The sequence below is a fragment of the Ptychodera flava genome, chromosome 2 (genome assembly GCF_041260155.1).
Source record: "Ptychodera flava strain L36383 chromosome 2, AS_Pfla_20210202, whole genome shotgun sequence".
Taxonomy (NCBI): domain Eukaryota; kingdom Metazoa; phylum Hemichordata; class Enteropneusta; family Ptychoderidae; genus Ptychodera; species Ptychodera flava.
The window spans coordinates 201029-226449 of record NC_091929.1 but is presented as its reverse complement, the minus strand read 5'-3'; the positions used below and the strand labels follow the sequence as shown (position 1 = coordinate 226449).

Genomic DNA, 25421 nt, shown 5'->3' with positions numbered 1-25421 from the left:
GTAATACTTTAGCTTTATTGAAGAAAATTTTAACTTTTTTTGTATCAGACTTTTATTGCCACAAATGTGATGTAAATCCTATATTTACAAGCAAGCAATAAAAATATTATTATTATTATTATTAACTACCGTATTCTTGGTGGTATTGAAATTTGATAAATAATATGTTTTGCTGACAACAGATCGTTTGCTTAACAGTGTAGATTTGTCAGCATTATGTGTAGCTTTTATTCTGATATACGAGGATTACATTGCTTGCTTTATGTTGCACAAACTCAATGCCTCACTGATAAGACGTCCATTTAGGCGGGCTTTGCTGATCACATGCTATCGTCACTAACAAAAAGTATGAGAACAGTAACGAACTATCAAAGTTTATTTGGTCTCTCAAGAACAAGGAACAGGATTTTGATGTATCATGGTCAATTATTGACAGAGTATCAAGTTTCAAAAAGACAAGATGGTGAAAACTGTACATTAATGATGAGCCCCAGCTGCAGCTACTGAGTAGATAAAAACTGCATTGCAAAAGTTTTCAATCCAAATATCTGTCCCCATGGCTCATTTATGGCATGTAATTCATGCCAAAATTTAACACCTAATATTTTAAGTCGACCTCCATGTAACTCTCATTCCTCACTATGCTTCTCCTTGTAACCCGAGTCAGCCTTTAGGGCTTGTAAAAGTGAATCAGTCATTCATTGAAATATGCAAATCTGTATTTTTAAGGAATTTTTTTGTCATTTTTGGTCAAAACTTTATTTCATCAAAACCGCTCGTCTGACAGCTTTGATATTTTGTGTACAGGTTCCTACAGATAAACTAAATGGTCAGAAATGTTCAAATTGTGGTGATGTATGCCTTTAAATAATACTTTTATCCATTTTTTGCTCATGTGTCCACACACGTGAGCATATGTCGCAGCGATGTCTGTCTGTCTGTCTGTCTGTCTGTCTGTTGGTCCGATATCTCAAAAAAGACTGATCAGATCAAAATCAAATGTAGGAAATAGATTCAGTTAGCAAATGGCAAGAACTGATTAGTTTTTGGTGGGTGTAGCTTGTATACTTTTTGCTCATTTGCATAATTAATCATTTTAGAAAAAACAGATATACATTAAAAACGACTGGACACAATTTGACCAGATTTGATACAAATGTTGATCACACCAAAATATATCAGTAGTGGGAACCATTAAGGGGTGACATGAAAGATAGTTGCTAGTTTGCATATTTAACGAACTTTCCTAATTAGGGATATATATCTGATTTGACTTGATCAAAATTGACCAAACTTGGTATGTATATTGAAGATACTATAATTTAACATTCTTGAAAGTCATCAAGCATTTTAACTTCACCCAATTCCTAATTTGCATATTTAATGAACTTTGCTAATAAAGGATATACATTTGAATTGACTGGACTAAAGTTGATGAAACTTTCTACATGTATTGAAGCTACTATGATACAACATTCTTGAAAGTCATTAAGCATTTTTACTGCAGCCAATTCCGAATTTACATATTTAATGAACTTTCCTAATTAGGGATATACATCCGAATTAACTTGATTGTAGTTGTTGAAACTTGCTATATACATCAAAGATACTTTCATATAACATTATTGAAAGTCAAAAGACATTTTTACTTCAGCCAATTCCTAATTTGCATATTAAATGAATTTTTTGCTTACGTGTTTACACACGTGAGCATATGTCACAGCGATGTCTGTCTGTCTGTCTGTCTGTGTGTCCGTGTGTCTGTCTGTCTGTCTGTCTGTCCGTCTGTCTGTCTGTCTGTTGGTCCGATATCTCAAAAAAGGCTGGTCAGATCAGAATCAAATCTGGTACATATATTCAGTCAGTAAATGGCAAGAACTGATTAGATTTTGGTGTGTGTGGCTTGCATACTTTTTACTCATTTGCATAATTAATGATTTTAGAAAAAATGGATATACATTAAAAACGACTACACACAATTTGATGAGATTTGCTACAAATGTTGATCACATCGAGATATATCTGCAGTGGGAACCATTAAGGGGTTACATGAAAGACAGTTGCTAATTTGCATATTTAATGAACTTTCCTAATTAGGGATATATGTCTGATTTGACCCGATCAAAATCGACCAAACTTGGTATGTATATTAAAGATACTATTAGTTAACATTATTGAAAGTCATTAAGCGTTTTTAACTTTAGCCAATTCCCAATTTGCACATTTAATGAAGACTTTGCTATAAATTAGGGATATATATTTGAATTGACTGGACCGCCGTCGATGAAACTTGCCACATGTATTTGGAGCTACTATGATACAACAGTTTTGAAAGTCTTTAAGCATTTTTACTTCAGCCAATTCCGAATTTGCATATTTAATAAACTTTCCCAATTAGGGATATATATCTGAATTAACTTGATTGTAGTTGTTGAAACTTGCTATATACATCAAAGATACTTTCATATAACATTATTGAAAGTCAAAAGACATTTTTACTTCAGCCAATTCCGAATTTGCATATTAAATGAATTTTCATAATTAGGGATATTTATCTGAATTGACTGGATCAAAATTGATGAAACTTGCTATGTACATTAATGACATTATAATACAATATTATTGAAAGTCATTAAGCATTTTCTCTTCAGCCAATTCCTAATTTGCATATTTAATGAACTTTCCTAATTAGAGATATATATCTGAATTGACTTCACCGAAGTTGACAAAACTTGCTACATATATTGCAGATACCCTGATACAACATTATTGACAATTATTAAGTTTTTTTACTTAAGTCAATTCCTGAGTTACATATTTAATGAACTTTGCCTATTAGGAGGGATATATATAGGGATTTACTTGATCAAAGTTGGCAAAACATGCTATGTACATTGATGATTATACCAGGTTAAAACAATATCGAAAGTCATTTCACATTTTTATGTCAGCTAATTTATAATTTGCATATCTAATGAGCTTTCACAGCTCGGCATATATGGCTTGAAGGACTTGGCCAATGGTAATTACACTTGCTATATAAAATGGTGATACAATGACAGCAGTCAAAGAACTTTAATATTTTTATTTCAGCTAACTACATATTTGTATACTTCATGACCTTTTAGAATTAATCTGCTGTGATTATTGTTCAATGTTGATCATAATAATTTCAATGAAGTTGCAAACATGTGGCCAAGGTTCAAATTTACACATAACCGGTATATAATGAAACACGTGAGCATTTTCAGTTCATACCTGGTTGTAGGTTAGTTTGCTACTTCTATTTTGGCTGTTTTGTATTGTAAGTTTTGATACTTAGTTTGAGATCTGCAAGGGCACTTGTTCTATGCCCTTTACTGCTTTATATTTGCCGTTTCATTTTGTGCTTTATTTCTATACTTTGTCGGTGTTTCCGTTCTGCTTTTTGCAATAAACCCTCTTCTCTTTCCCTCAACTTAGCGGTGGTGTGTTCATAAAGTGGAATCTGTGTTTTATCACAGATGTGTTTTAACTGACACCTAGCTATCTGCCTTCCCCTTACAGATCATCATCGTCGTCCCCTTAGCCAATCAGCTCTTCTACCCATGACTGTTATCAATCCTCCTTCCCAGCCAATCAGCCACGTTTGCACACGACACTACATCATCAAGCCTTTGTCTCATCGCTCCCATTCATTCATTCATTCATTCAGCCGCTGGGTTCATGCCATACCAGCTCGGCCAATCCCACCACCATCCCCTGTCTCCTCCTCTCTTTTCCCTAATTCTCTCAAGTGTCTGGGCTTTGGATTCCATCCTGACCCCCATTTCTCGGGAATTCCACTCCTTTCCCACATTTCAACCTCTCAGGATGGATCCATCATCAAGGTCATTCAGACCTTGACCCCAAGGTCACCTATGACCTTTGCTCGGTTGCTTGATTGAAGGGGCCCTCTCTCATATATTTGCTCATTTTATTGTAGGTTAGTTTGCTACTTCTATTTTGGCTGTTTTGTATTGTAAGTTTTGATAGTACTTAGTTTGAGATTGGGGCACTTGTTCTATGCCCTTTACTGCTTTATATTTGCCGTTTCATTTTGTGCTTTATTTCTATACTTTGTCGGTGTTTCCGTTCTGCTTTTTGCAATAAACCCTCTTCTCTTTCCCTCAACTTAGCGGTGGTGTGTTCATAAACACGAGTTTCTGTAGCATTAACCCCCGTGCACGTGGTACTCACTGTAGCACCATGGACCCTCGTAGCGAAAGTATGTTGGATGCACATGCAGTCACCTGTTGTCTATATATTCCACTCTCCACTTTACTGACGTTGGCGCCACCTACCGATGAGAGGTGACTCGAATGTTGTGCCATTTGGTTTCCTTTCTTCTCAGGCATATGATGTACACACGTCTATTGGGCACATATATAGATGCAGAGCAGAAATAGACCACAGGTGACTGTGGTTGGATGTATAAGTTATTCCAAAACTAGATAGAGGGACTGTGAACGGGTACGGAGTTCCGATCGTCGCTTAGCGAACGGAGTTGTGCAGTTATATGCTATTCAATAATGACTTTCAGCATAGACAACTGTCTTCTGCTTTAAGCGATACGATATGATATTGACAGGGCATTAGGAGGGTGACCTGGGGCAGGTTAGGGATCCCTTATAGTCGACATAATGTCATCATGTAGATCTACATCTACTATTTATGCGTAATAGTTGCTTGACAGACAAATTACCCTTTCGTTCATGGCTTACCAGTAGTTCGGATGCTTCTGTGTACGTTTACCACGGTCAAATCGGTGGAGTACTTAGTAATTGTTGAAATCAAGAACTAGTATCACAGGTGCATGTCTCGCTGCCCCATGTGTTACAACCACATCATAATTTGGGTGTTAATTGCTCTGCACCTGTGGACCCTACCATGCAGCGTATTAAGTGAGGCTACCCACAATTCTCCATGATCTGTAACGGAGATCACTCACTGAACTGAAGCAAATTTCTTCTGTACACAGAATTGAACTCGGTCCATATTTCAAAATTCTGGCAACATAGTTCTGATAATCATAATTTTCTGATTTCTCACTGACAATAATGAGAAGATAAACCCCTTTTCCGTGGAGGATATAGCAATTTTGTAATTTTGTTGACATAGATTTTTGACAGCCAATGACACAATATTTTCAAGGAAACTAGGGGAATAAGTTGCATATGTGTTGGCAAAAGAAAGAGTATTGATTTTTTTTAATGTTCGTAACAAAGGAAATTTGCATGTCTGACAGGTGGTATGATGAGACCATCTTAGTATCTGATAACTTTATCTTGACAAGTGTGCAATTTTTAGCACCTTCAAACATCAACTTCTCATTCAATTATACTCTTGAATTTTAAACATAATCAATAATTGAGAATCTGATAAAATTGAAAAAGCCTTTAGCAAAAAATGTCTGAGTAAACAAATCAAGGGGAATTGTGGGTAGCATCACGTACTGTGGTACATGCATGCTGTAGGTGAAGGTGAGTGTGTATGATACTGCGCTGATCGCAAAGACCTTACACAACCTTTGACCTACAAATATCATATTACTTGTGTGTGGTGGATTATTTTTTGCCGATGTCAGAAAGTGGCTGACCCCCCCCATTCCAAATTTTGAAAACAGGGTGACACCTGCCCCCCCCCCCGCACATGACAACTGTAAAACACCAGACATGAACTGTAAATGCTCACTTGTTTCATTATATATTGCACTTATGTGTAAATTTGAACCTTTGCCACTTGTTTGCAACTTCATTGAAATAATTATGATCAACATAATAAACAATATTCACCACAGATTAACTCTATAGGTCATTAAGTATTCAAATATGTAATTAGCTGAAATAAAAATAATTGATTTCTTTGACTGCTATCATTGTATCACCACTTTATGTTGCAAGTGTAATTAATTGCCTTTGGTCAAGTCCTTCAAACTATATATTCCAAACTTTGAAAGCTCATTAGATATGCAAACTATACATCAGCTGACATGAAAACTTAAGTGCGAAATGATTCCAATATTGGTATAACCTGGTATAATCATCAATGTACATAGCATGTAATGCCAACTTTGATCAAATAAATCCAAGTATATATCCCTTATTAGGAAAGTTAATTAAGGTGAAGTACTACGAATTACGTCAAAATTAGGTTGTGGTGTCATTTTCTTGAAACTTTGCACAAATATTCTTGGAAGTTGTGCAAGTGCAAAAATAAAATAAAAAATGGGGGTCACCACGCTCGTTTCCATGGAAACGGACGTTAAAATGGCGCCGTTAGAAATAAATAAAAATGATATAATTCACTTAAACTAAAGAAAGCAATTATAAAACGCTTAGCAAATGAGTTAATTTTAATAAATACCAAGAATTAAGATCCGTATCTATCGAATGTATAGTTTTCATGATGTTTGTAAAGAAATTTTAACATAAGTATCGATTACAAAATGACGATATCGAAATTTTATCACTACATAATTTTCGAACTTTCTTCCTGTCGCTTTGAATGGTGTCATTTTGACAAAACTTCCTGACATAATACCATTTAGTTTACACTTTTAATAAAAGGCTGTCACCACGCTCTTTTTAAAATATCTCCAGGTGAATGGGTAATATGCGCCATGTAAATGGGAGAGAAATGTTAATTTTGCGCTCATATTGAGTAAAAACCAGCTTCCTAGGGGGTCAAAATATGACAAGGTTAAAGGTCACATGTATTTCTAAGAGACTGGGTCAAAAAATTAGGTAAAAGTGCAATTTCAACAATGACAGGTGATGTTAAATACATGCGCTACAAAATAACCCATTTGCGGCAGGCTGGAGTGAAATCTGCGCAGAAATGTTCTAAAGCATGTGTGCGTCCGAATTCGTCGCCCTTTACCTTAAATACACACATTAGGAATTGGCTGAAGAAAAAATGCTTATATATAATGCTTTTCAATAATGTTAGCCTACATAATAGTATCTTTAACGTACATAGAAAGTTTCATCAATTTTGGTTATGTAAATTCAAATATATATCCCTAATTTCAAAAATTCATTAAATATGCAAATTAGGAGCTGGATGAAGTAGAAATGCTTAATGACTTTCAATAATGTCGTATCGTAGTATCTTTAATGTACATAGCAAGTTTTGTCAACTTTGGTTTAGTCAATACAGATAAATATCCCTGATTATGAAAGTTCATTAAATATGCAAATAAGGAATTGGCTGAAGTTTAAATGCTTAGTGACTTTCAATAATGTTCTATCATAGTATCTTTAATGTGCATAGCCAGTTTCATCAACTTTGGTCTCGTCAAATCAGATAAATACCCCTAATTAGGAAAGTTCATAAAATATGCAAATTAGGAATTGGCTGATGTAAAAATGCTGAATTACATTTAATAATGTTCTATCATAGTATCTTCAATGCACATAGCAAGTTTCATCAATTTCGGTCATGTAACTTCAAATATATATCCTTAATTTCAAAAATTCATTAAATATGCAAATTGGGATTTGGATGTTGTAAAAATGCTTAATGACTTTCAATAAGGTGAAATCATAGTATCTTCAATATGCATACCAAGTTTCGTCAATTTTGATCAAGTAAATTCAGATATATACTCCTAATTAGGAAATTTCATTAAACATGCAAATTAGTAATTATTTTTCACGTAACCCCTTAATATCTTTCAAAGCTGATATATCTTGGTGTGATCAACATTTGTAGCGAATCTCATCAAATTGTGTGTGGTCGTTGTCAATATATATGAGTTTTTTCTAAAATCATTAATTATGCAAATGAGCAAAAAGTAAGAAAGCCACACCCCCCAGAAACTAATCAGTTCTTGCCATTTGCAAACTAAATCTATGTACCAGATTTGATTCTGATCTGATGAGCCGTTTTTGAGATATTGAGTACACAGACAGACAGACAGACAGACAGACAGACATCGCTGCGACATATGCCCACGTGTGTCAACACGTGAGCAAAAAAGGTGGACATAAATTATATATATATATATATATATATATATATATATATATATATATATATATATATATATATATATATATATATATATATATATATATATATTATATATATATATATATATATATATATATATACATACACACACAAAATGTATACAATATGTGCCCTCCCTGTTATCCCCATAATGGCTTTATGGCAACCTCTGAACTTGGGCACAGAGAGTACGGTTATAATATATATATATATATATATATATATATATATATATATATATATATATATATATATATATATATATATATATATATATATATATATATATATATATATATATATATATATATATATATATATATATATATATATATATATATATATATATATATATATATATGTATAGGTAATTGTACGGGTTCGAGTGGGTTTACAATTCTAAACCTCACGGCTTTAGCTGGCACAACTTGCCAGCTAAAGCCGTGAGGTTTAGAATTGTAAACACACGAGAACCTGTACAATTACCTACTTATACCACGAAAAAAGAGAAAATTTGAAAAATATCATGACCTAGTTGTGCGGTGCTATCAGAATGATCAATTTGCATTGCGCCTTAAAACACCTGGTGTCATTAGGGATTGACGGGAGATTCTGACACAATAGATAGTTTAATACAGCTTTCTCATTGGCTAACAAACCGACTGCACTGATCCAGGTGCATATCAATTTGCCACGTGGTATGATGCATGTGCATGTCACTGTGCATCGGCCACGCCACCAGTATGGACCTATACTTGTATATCTCCGACACAATGTAATCAAGCGAAGTGGAACGGTTTGCTCGCAGTTTGATAACGCTATACCACTGGATGACAGAGAGGATTTTACCTAACGACAAACATGAAAGTGAAAGATTTCCTGCTGCCGTGAACAGTGCACAATTGACTGAAATGCAAGGATCTCGTGTACTTCAAAATACACGCAAGTCTACCGGATCAGGCGTATCAGTGTCGGATGCATGGGGACGTACCCGAAGCGAGAAACTTAAAACAACTCAAGTTAAAAGCAGCGAAATATTCATTTGTAGATGTGTGGAATATCTGGATATCATATCGGCCATTCGGGCAGGTTAGTTTCAATTATTTTCTTACATTTTCCCGGCGTGACCGTTATCGTTATTGTTTCTTCCATCGTGTTTTTGAAAGGTCAGTTTAATATGACATGATAACATTTGAAACGTTTGATGCAGTAAGTCTACCCCGCCCGCTGAGTGTTGTCATTTGAATGGAGTTTAAGTGTGGGATTCCATTACTTTCCGCTCAAATGTCATTCCTTTTCGACGGCAATATTTTTCAATTATTGATTATTTTCATTAAATTCAGGTTGCTGGAGCAACTTCTTTGTATGAATAAGGGCTTCGATGAACAACTATTTAAAGAATGCACTGGTCATCGTCCTTATGAAGAATTTCGCACGTACACTGTGTATCAGCAATTTCCTGCAGAAAACCGTGTCTAACGCTTTACAATCCCACAACCTGTGACAAAAGTTGATGCAAATGTTGAAGAGTACCATTCTCCGTGCTGCTCGTCAGATACCATTACGTTTAATAACCTCGTATACAAGTTCATCAGGCCATATTTTCATTCAAAATCAACACGGTGATAAGTTGTCATTGAAATGTAATTTCGCTAGTTCATTAAAAGTTGCCATGTGTACAATCTGCCAGATGTTTTATTTTCGTTTGTATGTAGATAAGTAAACCTTTACGCGTACATTGATATGGAAAGTAGTAAACCTTACGTCTGTATTCATATGATAATGAAGTCTATTCATTAAACTGTAAGGTTTACTAATTTCCATATCAATGAACCGTAATGGTTTACTTATTTGCATAAGAACAACTGGTGTTGCGATAATAAACATACGGTGAGAAGAATGTGTCACATGACCATGAGTGGTATATATATATATATATATATATATATATATATATATATATTATATATATATATATATATATATATATATATATATATATATATATATATATATACTACCCTTACCGAAAATTATTTCTACTGCAAATTTGCCGTAAGTTTGCTGCAAATATACAGCAAGCATATAGCTTGCAGGAAGGAGTTGCAGAAGTTTGCAGGTAGATGTGACCCTCCTGCAAACCCTTAAGTCAGTTTGCAGCAAATTTGCGGTAAACGACTAAGTTGCTGCAAATTTGCGGCAAACCAGATTATTGCTGCAAATATGCAGCAACACATGATTGACATATTTCCCACTATTTCATTACCAGGGAGTACACACTACACACTGAGTACTGTTGCACTTCGTGACCAGTCATGTGTAAGCAACATAAAATTGATCTTTCATTGTTTTATGTTCATTTATTTCATAACAGACAATCCACTTTTTAAATTATAACTGGTAATGCTAGATAATGAACAGCTTCAGTTATGCTGGTGAAAGCATTGCATGGGTATAAGAGTGCATCTATAGTATATACTGTAGTGACATGATGTAATAAAAGTACCCTTTGACAATCTGGTTGGGTAAATTATGGTTGGATCGAAAACTGAATTTTTAGGGAAACAAATTTTTGAAACAGGGACTTGTCTGTCTTGCAAGTTACACCCTGTATTTTCTGCGAATGATACCAAAATGCAAACAGTTTCGAACGAAATGTGCGTTTGATGATGGTCTGTAAGGACACGTCGTAGACTTTTGTTACTGCAAATCTGTACAGTAATGTTTCCGCTACTACCTCCAAGCAGAGTAGTGGCTGTGCTCCAAGCTATTCAGTATTCATCCCATCAATATAGTACATGTATACGGTACGTACAATGCACTGCAGCTTACAGTCTGTCCCATCGATGCCGCTGACAAAATCTCGCCTTCTGATAACATGGGTCGAGGTAAAAGGCTTTTGTCCATGTTTTCAGCGTTAGAGTTATATTGCCGAGCACAAATTTGAGGTTTAGGATTACACTCCATCCCGAGTCGCTGTACGAAAATTCAAAGCGCCGCTTCACCAACGTCCAACACGTCCTGTGTATCAGCTGCGAGCAGCCGACATGTTTACACTCTCCGGTCACGGTTCATCAAGGTCAGTTCGCGCATTGATATTGATTCTTCGTGCTGAAAGAATTTTTACTCTCGTTTTAGTCTTTCTATGATAAAAATAACCATTTTCATTAAACTAATAAATTAAATGCTATATTAAGTATGAAATATAACGGATTGGTGCAGATGTAGAGTCAATTCCAGCATTTAAAAACGGGACTACATTATCAATCGCGTAATGATTTATAGATCGCACTTCCGTTATCGTCATGAGGCTTGATCGGCGCGAAGTTAGATTTTAGTACCATCGGCCAGTGTCGGCTGCGTACTTGTGAGCAGGGAGTTTTCTAGTGGACAATTTCGTGATCTTTCTATGGAATCGCCAGCCAAATGATATCACATAGTTGCAAAAACGTGTATACGGTACCAGGGACAGAGTTCTAAATTTGTGAACGCGAGCGGCAGTAAAGATGCCGACTATATTTTCTGAGTACGGTATTTACACACAGCACGGTGAGACCTGCAACCGGACCGGGAATCGTCCAGCGTCTGCGAGCCGTTCAGAAATGTAAGTCAATTTACCGTTCGTCTGTACATCGATTGCTATAATTATGTTCTGTAATCGTTGTATTGCAATCTTTACCTAAAGATAAATTTTCGTTGAGTACTGATTCATACTGAATTCACTTTCATTTCACAGTTACTTACAGTAAGTGCTGAGATTTTTGCAGATTGTCGCCGTCGTGTATGTAAACAACATACGGCGAGTTGTCCGCTGTCGGACATTTTAATCATTATTAATTTAATTTCGATCACGAATATTTATGCATTTTCTGCTTCAATTTTTCAACTTGATTTTGTCTCATTTTCAAATAATTATCGATTTCTTTCATGAAATTTACAATGTTTGGTCAAACGGTAAAGACTTACACTCTTCCCTGAACGATTTATATTTTTCAGAATCCATTGCTGGTACACTAAAGGGGACAAGAAATTCAGAGAACAGAAAGCCAAATCGCAAATGTTACATGAAACTTCTCAAGTCAAAAGAAAATCTTGACATGATGATCATGACACTTATGTGGCATGAAATGAACATGGCATATAAAATAAATTGTACCACAATTGAATTTAACCTTTTTTCTCTGTCATCTTTTGTTTATAATTACTTTATTTGCGCTGACCATTGTTTCTCGTGAAACTGGTATTTCAGAGTTTAGTTGGATAAATAATATTTATATATTGACAGACTGTGGACAGCACAAGATGTGTTTTATCCAACTAAACTCTGAAATACCAGTTTCACGAGAAACAATGGTCAGCGCAAATAAAATAATTTGCCGTATGGAGTTTGCGGCAAATTTTCAGTAACATTCAAATTAATTTGCCGCAAGGATTGTGCTGCAAATTTGCTGCAAAGAGTTTGCTGCAACGTTGCGGCAGGGAGTTTGCTGCATATTTGCAGCAAGTTCACAATAAACCTAATTTGCATCTGAAAAATGAACCACCCGCATATTTGCGGCAAATAGTTTGCTGCAAATTTACTGCAAAGCTTGCGGCAAATTTGCAGTAACAGTTTGCGGGAGGCCTAAAATTTCGGTAAGGGTATATATATATATATATATGAAATACATTGAAGAATGAAAAGTGACCCATGCGGGACTCGAACCCACACCCCCCGAATGCATTTTGGTTGCTCTACCAACTGAGCTAATGGATCAGTCGGCTCAATGTGGGCGATCCTGTCTCTTAGATGGGGCAACTCTTCATTCTGTTGTGCGTGGATGGTGAGGTAAAACGGCTAAACTCATCACCTAACCTTTCAGCCTAAGGATCCAATACTGGATTCAACAGGGTCTCGCGCACAAGTCACCAACTTAGGAATCGGTTCTTGGTAATGAGGATCAATCAATCATATGAAAGATGCAAAGCCTTTTAAAGGCAATTCATTAAGAGCCGGCAACTAGCGAAATTGACCGGTTACTCTCACGATTTTGCCGGCTACTTTTTAACTTTTTAAAAGGCTTTGTACATTCATGAAACGTTTCTTGTTTACTGTGCTTAAAATATCAGTTTCATCCAGGATGGCATCATCAAAGGGGATTTTTCCCCTTTACCATACAATTTCTGGGGGGGGGGGGATTTCACCAGTTCATGTGTTCTACTTGTACCTCTACGTTGTGACTGGTACCATTTCATTGGGGGGGGGGGGGGGGGGGCTTGTCCCCCCTTGACAATTTAATTGGGATGCCAACATTACAACAGAAGGGGAATCCCCCATCCCCTGTCTAGATGTAACTCTATCATCTACAATATCACATTTATATCATTAATAATAGTGAATTATTATAGTTTACCTCCTAAAAGCATTGACATTCTGAGATTCTAAGACTTTAGTTTTCTTTGTTGAAAATATCATCAACATTACCACATTTTATCATTTTTAATTATGAATTATCATATTAGGCCTAATCTCCAAGGAAAATGGCTTTTATGATATGAACACAAATTGTCCTCGAACACTGCAGACAATTCTCCTGAAAATACTAGAAATTCATGTGACTGTGAGCTGTAAAAAGTGAATTTTAGCTCATTAGGGACCGTTCAGTTTTTACGACCCCGGGGGGGGGGGGAGGAGGGCAAAATCCAGGGGGGTCATCGTAATTTTGGAATCCGCGAAGGGGGGGGGGGGGGGTTATCGCTTTTTCACTGGTAGGAAAGGGGGGGTCACCACATGTTGAAAGACATAATACCTACAATAAAGTTCACTTTATGCCATGGCCATGATCAGCCCTCTTTACCGGCGGGCCGTCTTTGGCGGCCCACTACAATAAATATACTTTATGTATTACCCTTGACCCTCGTAACTGGCAGACGCCTTTGGCGGCCCACTCCAATTAGGTTCATGCAATGGCCATGATCGACCCTCTTTACTGGCGGGCCGCCTCTGGCGGCCCTCTACAATAAATTGACTTTTTGTAATACCCCATGACCATCTTAACTGGTGGACGCCTTCAGCGGCCCTGTCCAGTAAAGTTTACTTTATGCAATGGCCATGATCGACCCTCTTTACCGGCGGGCCACCTTTGGTGGCCCACTAGAATAAAGTTGACTTTACGGAATGGCCCATGACCCTCTTAACTGGAGGGCTGCCTTTGGCGAACCACTCCAACAAAGTTTAACTTTATACAATGTCCATGGACATAAGTTGTCTATGGAAATGAAGTTAAAAATTGCCTTACAGTCGTCCTAATTAACAGACGTTTGCATGGATGTGGCTGAGAAGTTTGTGCACTGGCATCTCTGCTACGTACACGAGTAAAGTGCGCCGTGTACCGGAGTTCAAATCCAAACCGTGCAGGTAAATTTGATGTAGCAGGGGGTCTATATTTTTTTGAACACCAGTGACAAGATTTTGCCCCCGCCCCAGGCCGTAAAAACTGAACGGTCCCTTAGGGTTTCCGGCCTTCGGCTGGAAGGGGGAACACCCCTTCTGGACCCTCCCCCCAACAAAGATCGCCTTGTGGTCATGGCAGCTGCATGGCAGCTTTCTGGCCCCCTACTTCATGATCCAAGTGGTCTACTGTCTTCGGTTGATACCATTATTCCCTTGGCCAGGAACATCTTCCGATTTACTACCATGGACAAAAAACTGCCAAAACTGGACAAAAAACTGCCAAATATATATATATATATATATATATATATATATATATATATATATATATTTTACATACATTCATATTTTAACAGTCATTCTGTGTTTTATTCTGTTTTAATGAAATTGTTGACATGACAGTTGTAAGATTGGAATTTCAAAGTGTCAATCTTAAAGTTTGAATACAGTACATTTTGAATAGAGCTGTGAATGTATTTCACACTTTCTATGCTTAACCAGATGTCCTGAACTGTTGTACAGAATGGATGTCAATCATTAATATCAAAGAGGAAAAAGCAGTAAATCAAAAATTTTTGATGGGTGTTAAGACTTGCCAGCCATCCAATTAAATCCCCTTAGGAGCCATAGAGAGGCATTTTAGCCAAATCTGACGTATGCATTGAGTCTCTGAGATGGCCTTTTCTTGTAACATTGAAACCATAAAAGCACCACAGCTTATAATGAAAAAAGTGCCTTTTTTAACTGTTATTTTGGTCATAAAAAAGCATCATTCTACAGAAAACCTGAGACACAAAGGAAAACAGTTGCATCAATGAGAATGAAAGATATCTTGTCATTTTTCTATCTCTAAAATAAGTCACTGTATCAAATATATATTGTGAAATATTTGTGCGTGTTGCTTTCTCATACTGAATTCTCATAGAGAGAATAGAAAAGTATCAGGAATTTGTCATGCTTTTCATATGAAATGCAGATTTCATAACGGTACACTTTCACTTAGCAAACATCAAGGTATCTCTGGCATATATCTCTGATTTATTAGAGTATGGCACCCAAAGGGTGCGGAGAAAAATATGAAACATCCTGATATCTCTGATATATATGTCTTGTATCTTAAAGTCATGCACAGGAAGGGCGTGCTGAAAAATGTCTGACATATTAAAGTAATGCGCTTGAAGAGCACGCTGAAAAATATTGAACTTATGCCTTGAATGTATGCCTTATATGTTAAAGTTAGGTGTGCTGAAAAATATGTCTGCTTATTAAAGGTATGCGCCCAAAGGGCGCACCGAAAAATGCAACTGCATGATGAAATTTGTGGCTGACAATCATTTTAGGCAATGATGAGCCTGTGTCGAAATTCAAAAACATGGATTACCTTGAATGGAAATGATTATTGGACCAGTTTAATGTCATATTGCCAAACCCAGGTCGATATGTCTGCTGGTGGATTTCAGTCCACGAGCATATCAACAGCCTGGTATTCAATAATCTATAAGGGGGACAACCATTTGATTTCGGGGGGGGGGGGGGGGGGTAAGGAGGAAGTGGGTATGGGAGCAAATTTTTTTTTCCTGTCAATCCTGCAATTTTTTTCTTCTGTCAGACCTACATCAATTTTTTTTTTCAAATGGAGTAGCAGTGCAAATTTTTTTTTAATTGGTCATCAAGTTTGTAATGCGTTGTATATAAGGGAGCCATCATTATTTACGGCCTGAAACTCCGAAATTTCAAGTGACTCCCCCTCGCCAACCATGATGAATTTGAGTAACCTGGACCCTCTCTCTTAATCTGAAATTTTGACTGACCCCCCTCCCACTTTGTGAACACACCACTGCTAAGTTGAGGAAAGACCGGAGGGTTTATAGCAAAAAGGAGAACGTAAACGCCAACAAAGTATAGAATAAAGCACAAGATGAAACGGCAAATATGAGCAGTAAAGGGCATAGAACTAGTGCCCTCGCAGATCTCAAACTAAGTACAATCAAAACTTACAATACATAACAGTCAAAATAGAAGTAGCAAACTAACCTACAATAAAATGAGCAAAATATATGGGAGAGGGCCCCTTCAGTCAAGCAACCGAGCAACGGTCATTGGTGACCTTGGGGTCAAGGTCTGAATGACCTTGATGATGAATCCACTGAGAGGCCGCAATGTGGGAAAGGAGTGGAATTCCCGAGAAATGGGGGTCGGGATGGAATCCAAAGACTGGACATGAACCCAGCGGCTGAATGAATGAATGAATGAATGAATGGGAGCGATGAGACAAAGGCTTGATTATGTAGTGTCGTGTGTAAACGTGGATGATTGGCTGGGAAGGAGGATTGATAACAGTCATGGGTAGAAGAGCCGATCGGCTAAGGGGACGACAGTGAAGATGTAAGGAAGGCAGATAGCTAGGTGTAATCACAAAACACATCTGTGATAAAACACAGATTCCACTTAGAAAAGTTAAATACCAATACATGTAATTGTAAAATTTACAAAATACAGCAACAGTAAAGACCTTTCAAATCCTGATGTACCCTGCTAGATTATCATCAGTTATAAATTTTTTTTCAAATGGAGTAGCAGTGCAAATTTATTTTAATTGTCACCAAGTTTGTAATGCGTTGTATATAAGGGAGCCATCATTATTTACGACCTGAAACTCCGAAATTTCAAGTGACTCCCCCTCGCCAACCATGATAATTTGAGTAACCTCCCTCTCTAAATCCGAAATTTTGACTGACCCCCCCCTCCCACTTAGAAAAGTTAAATACCAATACATGTAATTGTAAAATTTACAAAATACAGCAATAGTAAAGACCTTTCAAATCCTGATGTACCCTGCTAGACTATATCATCAGTTATCTCATGACGGTTCAAAAAGGGTGAACCCATCAAAATGAAATTCAAAGTCACAATAAAATAAAGATATAAAAGCTCACGTAGTATCTAACCATACAGTATATTGTTTAATTTGGATGGGTATTATGACAGGGTTTTCACCAGGATATCTGACTGGGCAGAATTTGAAAGTACAGGGGGAGAACATGTGAGAGGCTGAGGGGGAAATTACAAGGGCTTAATCCCCTATCTTGCATGGAAATGTTTAAGATATTGATGTGTGTAATGGTGCAGTCTGGTGCAATCTGAGAGGACCGTGTGTTTTAATTTTTTTACTAAGTGAAACTGTTTATAGAACATCCCAAGGGGGAGAGCACAAGAGGGGGCTTCCCCTCTCGTATTGGAAATTTTGAGAAATTGACGTGTTTAATTGAGCAATCTGAAAGGAGTTTCATTTTATTTTGCACTCGGTAAAACTGACATTGAACACTGATATTTTTTGACATTTTTTGCATGATCAGTGTTTGAGTGGAATCTGTGTTTTATCACAGATGTGTTTTGTGATTACACCTAGCTATCTGCCTTCCTTACATCTTCACTGTCATCCCCTTAGCCAATCGGCTCTTCTACCCATGACTGTTATCAATCCTCCTTCCCAGCCAATCAGCTACGTTTGCACACGACACTACATAATCAAGCCTTTGTCTCATCGCTCCCATTCATTCATTCATTCATTCATTCAGCCGCTGGGTTCATGCCATACCAGCTCAGCCTATCCCACCACCATCCCCTGTCTCCTCCTCTCTTTTTCCCTTTCTTTCAGGTGTCCGGGCTTTGGATTCCATCCTGACCCCCATTTCTCGGGAATTCCACTCCTTTCCCACATTGCGGCCTCTCAGGATGGATTCATCATCAAGGTCATTCAGACCTTGACCCCAAGGTCACCAATGACTGTTGCTCGGTTGCTTGACTGAAGGGGCCCTCTCCCATATATTTTGCTCATATTGTATTGTAGGTTAGTTTGCTACTTCTATTTTGACTGTTTTGTATTGTAAGTTTTGATAGTATTTAGTTTGAGATCTGCGAGGGCACTAGTTCTATGCCCTTTACTGCTTTCTATTTGCCGTTTCACCTTGTGCTTTATTCTTACTTCGTTGGCGTTTACATTCTCCTTTTGCAATAAACCCTCCTGTCTTTCCTCAACTTAGCGGTGGTGTGTTCACAAAGTCACAATATTCAACAACCAAACAATGACAATACATTTTTTGAAAAACAGTTCTGTTTGCCATCTGAGACTGAAGACAAATGAATATACAGGAATGAAAATTCTGTGACCTTCTTGTGTCATTTCTCTAGCTGCTAGCTTCTAATGAAAAGCCTGAATATGGCATGTTTATATAACTGTCAAAATGGTCAGTGTGCATGAACTGGGGGGGTCAATTAAAACAAGTTTCTGTGATAATAAAGGATGAATTCACAACAGTTCAGTTTTGTCCTAGATCCTGTGAAAATTTTGAGATATTGATGTGTACAATCGTGCAGTCTAGTGTAATCTGAGAGGTATTTTCAATTTGTCTTTTACCAGTAAAACTCAGTAGACCCAAGGGGGCGGAGAGCACGAGTGGGGAGTGCCCCCCCCCTCGCATTGAAAATTTTGAGAAATGGATGTGTGCAATGGTGCAATCTGAGAGGTGTTTCAATTTATTTCGCACAAAAAAATTGAGTAACCCCCCCCTTCTTCCTCTCCACATTTTGAGTAACGCCCCCCTGAAGTTTTCAATTTTTTGAGTGACACCCCCCTCCCCTCACATTCCTCCGAATACATGGGGAGACACCAGTGAATCGATAGTGCTTTGACCCTGGTCATGTGATCTGGGTCCCTGGTAAACCAGTTTGTTGATTGATAGCACAGGCGGCCCAGACACTATTAGTAAGCTTATTATTGAGTTTTTCTCGGTTTTCAGGATCAGTTCCTCTCCTTGTTAGCTCCGCTGTCAGGGACGCGGAGCTTTTCAAATAGGTTGATTTTCCATCGTCTTCTGTCGTCGTCCGTCAACAATTGCCTTCTCCTCTGAAACCGCAAGTCCAATTGCTTTGAAATTTTATATGCAGTTCACTTGGAGTGACCTCACTTAAGTTTGTTCAAATCGTGGTGAAATTTGCACATTTGTATTTTTGGGGCATTTTTTGGTGTTTTTGGTAAAAAAATCTTCTCCTCTGAAACCGCTTGTCCGATTGCTTTGAAATTTGATATGCAGTTTACTTAGGGTGACTTCAGTCAGATTCTTTAAATCGTGGTGAAATTTGTATATTTGTATTTTTAAGGCAATTTTTGTCATTTTTGGTAAAAAAATCTTTAAAAATCTTCTTCAAAACTACCTGTAAGATAGCTTTGGTATTTGGTACATATGTCCCTAGGGATGATCTATTTCAGATTTGTTCAAATTGTGCAGAAATATGCAAATTTGCATTTTTAAGGCAATTTTTGCCATTTTTGGTCAAAAAATGTATTTCTCAAAAAGTACTGGTCTGATAGTTTTGAAATTTGGTATACACAGGTTTCTATAGATGAAGTAAGTAATATGTATTGAATTTCTGATGAAATCTGTAATTTTGTATTTTTGGGGCAATATTTGCCATTTTTGGTCAAAAAATGTGTATTTTCAAAACTACTCATCTGATAGCTTTGAAATTTGGTCTACAGGTTCCTACAGATAAACTGAATGATATTTATTGAAATTATAATGAAATCTACAATTTTGTATTTTGGGGACAATTTTGGCCATTTTTTGTCAAAAAATGTGAATTTCCAAAATACTCATCTGATAGCTTTGCAATTTGGTATACAGGTTCCTACAGATCACCTCAATGATATTTATGAAAATTATGATGAAATCTGCAATTTTGTAATTGTGGGGCAAATTTTGCCGTTTTTGGTCAAAAAATGTGTTACTCAAAAAGTACTGGTCTGATAGCTTTGAAATTTGGTATAAAGGTTTCTACAGATGAGCTAAGTAATATATATTGAATTTCTGATGAAATCTGTAATTTTGTATTTTGGGGCAATTTTTGCCATTTGTGGTCAAAAAATGTGTTTCTCAAAAAGTACTGGTCTAACAGCTTTGAAATTTGGTATGCAGGTATGAAATCTGCAATTTTTGTTTTTTGGGGCAAATGCATGTTGCCATTTTTGGTCAGAAAATTTTATTCTCAAAAAACTACTCATCAGATATCTTTCGTTGACATGTTCATAGGGATGATCCGATGTGATATATTCAAAGTATGATGAAATCTTCAATTGTGTATTTTTGCAGCTATTTTAGTCACTTTTCCCTGGCCACTGCATTGAGCTATCAAAGATTTCCACCTTCTTCATCAACATGTGTCAAAAATAGTTCTTCTCTACATGAACACAGCAGAGCTATATTGGCCGCTTGGTCACTTGTCTTCATGTACTAACTGATCGTAGTAAATAAAATGAATGACTATATATAGCCTAACCCTTGTCTCTTGACTCCTTTATATTTTTTACACCCCATTACAAGGATGTTTATCTCTTATATACATACATCTTGTAAATTAATTAGTCAACACAACTAATTATGATAATCCGTGGATTTATCAGGGATTTTATGGGTTGGTCAACATAGTGAAAGATAGGAAAGGTTACTAAAACGCTCCTTTTTCATTTACATCTCTATCTTTCCAATGTTGACGGACCCTTGATAAGTCCATGGATTAGCATAATTAGTTGTGTTGACTAATTAATTACAAGATGTGTATATTAGAGATAAACGTCCTTGTAATGGGCTGTAAAATGAATAAAGAGTCAAGAGGCTGGGTTAGGTCATATAACCGTTTATTTTATATACTCTCATCAGTCAGAGCATGAAGACACAGTCCCTCTATCCATACAGGGACTGTGATGAAGAAAAGGAGAGGAACTGATAGAGAAAAACTGAGAAAAACTCAATAATAAGCTAATTAATAGTGTCTGGGTCGCCTGTGGTCCCAGTTGAAACAGTGATCGTAAGGTTAACATTCAGCGTTAGCAAACCACACTCGTCCACTTCTTGGTATACGGTTCAATAAAGCAGTCATACGAAGTACGATGGAGGAACTGTGAATAAAGATTTCATGCTTGCACTCTTGTAGCTCTGCTTACGATGCTGTGTGTTCCCGCGGCGATATTAATATGGCCGTTTAACCACGGGCGTGATGTTTACTGGGTAGTTTGTAGTTTATGCTACGCTCCTACTTTCTCTTCCGTAGCCTAATCGTTAGGCTACGGAAGAGAACGTCGGAGCGTAGCATAAACTACAATACAAACTACCCAGTATCACGCCTGTGGTTTAACGCCGGGAACACACAGCATCGTACGCAGGGCTGGCACTCTTGCCACAGCTCGTTACTTTTCGTGGTGATGGAAGAGGTTGGTTTCGGAATATCCGAAATCGCCGGGGCCGGGGAAAGTTGTGGGCTACGGAACTGCAGCAACACGATACACTGGCTGTACAGACCTGGCTCATTCACACAAAGCCAGCTACGCGCCAAACTTTTCCGATTTTCAAAAACTGGCGCCAAATAACCAGTTTGGCTGGAAAAAGTGGGCGCTGGCTTTACACGTGACCAATCTGCGTCAATGAATGCAGCTGTCACGAATCATGAATTATTTATTTGTCAGTTTCAAAATCCCCCGATGTATCGGAACCAATCACACAGTTGATTTTCTTGAATGGGAATGTTGAAACTATGTTGGCCGATGGCCAGAATCGAATCAATAATCACTTCGACTGTACACAAACACAGTTATTCTCACACACGCCACGACTTACGTTACTAACATAGGGTAGTAGTACTCTCACGTTGAAGTCTAATTATCACAGGAAAAATATTGAGTATTATGGCAACTCCTCAGCGGCATAAGAATCTTTCGTCAGACGATGTCCTCGATGATTTTTTGGCCCAACACGGTAGTCCAGATTCAGGACGGTATTCTGTTGATGGTACTAATTGTGTCGTTGAGCTGACCCCGTTGAACAAGAAGCCGGTTACGCGCGTTTTGGTGAGTGAAAATATTACAGTTTATTGTAACGATATTCCGATTGAATATGTTTCCATGACATTCCTGAATAATTTGTATTAATACAGAGCCAATATCGCAATTTATTCGCTCTTCAATAGTGAGTTACTATACTCTGTCCGGGACCTATAATATTGAGCTCAGGAGAAAAGCGCGCGTTCAGTCTATATAAAGCGCGCGTTTTTTTCGCTTTGTTTACAATTTTGAAACTATCGAAATCGACGACTCTTACCTGTAACCGTGCCGGTATGCGGTATTTACCATATTTGATTTGTGTGTTCTTACTTCTTCTCGTAATAGGTTGCGAAAGCAATGGTCGAAATTGGAAACAAACGTTGAAGTGCAGAAAAATGGGTGTTGAGTCAACATTGAAATGTTAGCTGTTTCAGGACGTATGTACCATGTACGTCACGTCACTGAAACTAGTGAAAGAGCGAAGGACGCGTAAAAGTTGCGATGGCATCCGATTACTTGTTTCAGATTGTTTTACAAACATTTATCGGATGGTCATCTAGAATATATAGTGTACATGAAATGCAGAACATTAAGACTATCTCCTCGATCTATGATTTCGAGAAAGACGTCTGAACATCCGGGTTGTCGGTTCAGTCATAAGCGTCAGCGTGCATTTACTCGTATGACGATTCCCCGAAACTTTCAGAAGTGTGATCAAATCTTGTGCAATTTCCTCAATATGACGTGCGACTGGATCGTTGTTAGACCATTATTTTTTGGGGAGTGATCCGAGAATTTTACTATCTTTATTAAATCGTGGAGCTAGCTGATTAAATGAACAAAACTGGGGAAAGGCGGAGTTTATTACATCCCGCCTTCTTTGAAAGGACTACCGAGGTTCAGTTGTATTGTACCAATCAGACAGGATACGGTTACGTGGTGGTCATTGGTGTCTGTTATCAATAACACCCATAGCCGGCCTGTATTTGTAAGTTACTTTACATTTTACAATACACCTCTTTTCATAACATATTGGATAATGAGACCGTTATATTTCTAATGATTTTCATATGCATTTCCATGGAGCTACTACCTCCATGGCATTTCAAAAAGCGTGTGTGCAAACTAGATACACTAAAATAGTAAAAATAAAACAGGATGGTCATATCGTTGATTGATCCAGCAAGGTCCTATCATTATTTTTTGCTTTTAAAACTGTCACCAAATACATCCGTGGACCATTCCATCACGATTTAATTTCAACTGAAAAACTGGGAAGAGGGATTGAAAATGTTAGCACCACTAGCAAGGGTAAGCTACAATGTACATGAAGGTGTGGTCAATGTAGTTTAATATGCATATGGTATTGGATTTTGATTAAAGAAAACCAGTAAGTAAACCTTTGACCTAAAAATTTCGTATCAGTGAATGGTACTACCCTGGACCTACATGCATACGTGCAAAATTACAAGCATAGCATATCCTTTCAGTTCATTCCTGTTCTTGTCATATAAACCGGCTCAGTTGACTTGTCTGTGTTTTGTGTGTTATCTAATCCAGTATTAGAATGTCACCAGGTTGTCGTAACTGTGAGAAATTAATCTGCAGGTCCCTCTGTGGTACAAATGGTATTCATTGTAACTTACACTAAAATTTTCGTTCTTAAGTTATATTTCTTTGTGTGTCCCTAGTTGCATACATCAAGCTTGTTTCTAATGTTCTCTGAAAGTATGATTATTTTTACAAATACCCCCGGTACCACTGGCATTGTAGACTGTGGTACCAACAAAAGGATACGGAATGCAATGAACCAATCAATGACTTTGAAACAACAAGGCAATTGTTTTAAATGGATTTTAAACTTTCACAATCCTAGTATTTGTCATTTGTGATAAATGAAGACACATGCTAATGAAAATCATGGAAGAAAACAAATAAAATCAGTGGCGTGCTTGTTGATCAAGGGAATTTGTAATATCAACAGAATTGTAGATTTTTGTGATTTTAAAGGTAAGTGATCACAAGGTAATGTAAAATGAGTGAAATTACTCATGTTTGCTGGCCATAGCTTTTGGTATTATAGTTATTTAAATTGGGTCTTGCAAGATATGAACATTATTTAGCAATGCCAATTAGTTAAAATGTCAGAAACTTGCATATTTGTGCACAAGATGTTCCTCTTTCACCCTGGAGCATGGTTGGTAAATCGTGTTTCTTCAAGCAGTGTTAAGTAAGCAAATATAGTTTCCTTAAAATTAGATAATATTTTCAGCTTAATCGAAAAAAATCACAAAAATATTTTTCAAAATCTATGCAATTAATACACATTGGTGTTTTTTCAATTTTAACAAATTTAACTTCATATCATTCCATTGCTGGTTGATATATTACAGTATTTATAATATTTGAAAACAACTTGAACCCACTTGTATCAAGAAAGCTACATAGACAGAACTAGAGTAGTTGCTAAAAGCAAGAGTGAACAATGCAATATTACCAACAATATATTGTTGTTGTAGTGTTGTTATAAAGCACCCTTGACCATGATATCACTTTGTACAAATATGTTTGCAGTCAGGTTTAACATCTGATAATACATGAAAGTACAATGAGTTGACAGGTATTGGTATGTATAATAAAATAGCTCAGCTGCTGTGAAAAGCAGCCAACTATCATATCTTAACTATTCCAAACAAAACTCCCTCTTTAGAATCAAAATTGCAGATGTCACTCTCTAAGAACAGTTAAATTAACCCCCATGACTGAAGGTACAAATTTCTTTAACATTTTTTTGAATTTATTAGTGATCTGTACTGTAAACACTTCTGTTTTACATTTATTCTCTGAATGATATTTTTGTTTTTTTTGTGATTACGTCCCAGTTTTAACGGAAACAAATTCAGTGTCACCTTAGGTGTCCTTAATGGTTTCCAATGTTTCCTTTAATAGCATATTTATTTAACCCTACCTGTATAATCTGTACAGTGTTATTACATTTAATTATCAATTACCATGCATGACATGATTTGAAATGTGTCTGGTTGAAACTTGGGCTTGCATCACAATAGGACTTAACAGAAT

At 36.9% G+C, this 25421-nt stretch overlaps 1 protein-coding gene and 2 long non-coding RNA genes across 4 annotated transcripts in view; 2 read left to right on the top strand and 1 right to left on the bottom strand.

Moving 5' to 3' along the window:
• The window catches only part of LOC139151167 (uncharacterized), a 42062-nt gene that overhangs the window by 8559 nt on the left and 8082 nt on the right, over positions 1–25421 (bottom strand). The gene's annotated exons all lie outside the window — the stretch shown is intronic.
• Positions 10816–12205, top strand: LOC139151161 (uncharacterized). The gene is made up of 2 exons (XR_011556357.1): positions 10816–11638; positions 12031–12205. It is a non-coding gene; the product is annotated as an uncharacterized lncRNA (long non-coding RNA).
• LOC139151099 (solute carrier family 28 member 3-like) overlaps positions 22102–25421 on the top strand; it is a 61590-nt gene continuing 58270 nt past the window's right edge. The window contains exon 1 of the mRNA XM_070723641.1: positions 22102–22367. Within this exon, the coding sequence (XP_070579742.1) occupies positions 22206–22367 (162 nt within the window). The 5' untranslated portion in view covers positions 22102–22205. The remainder of the gene's footprint in view (positions 22368–25421) is intronic.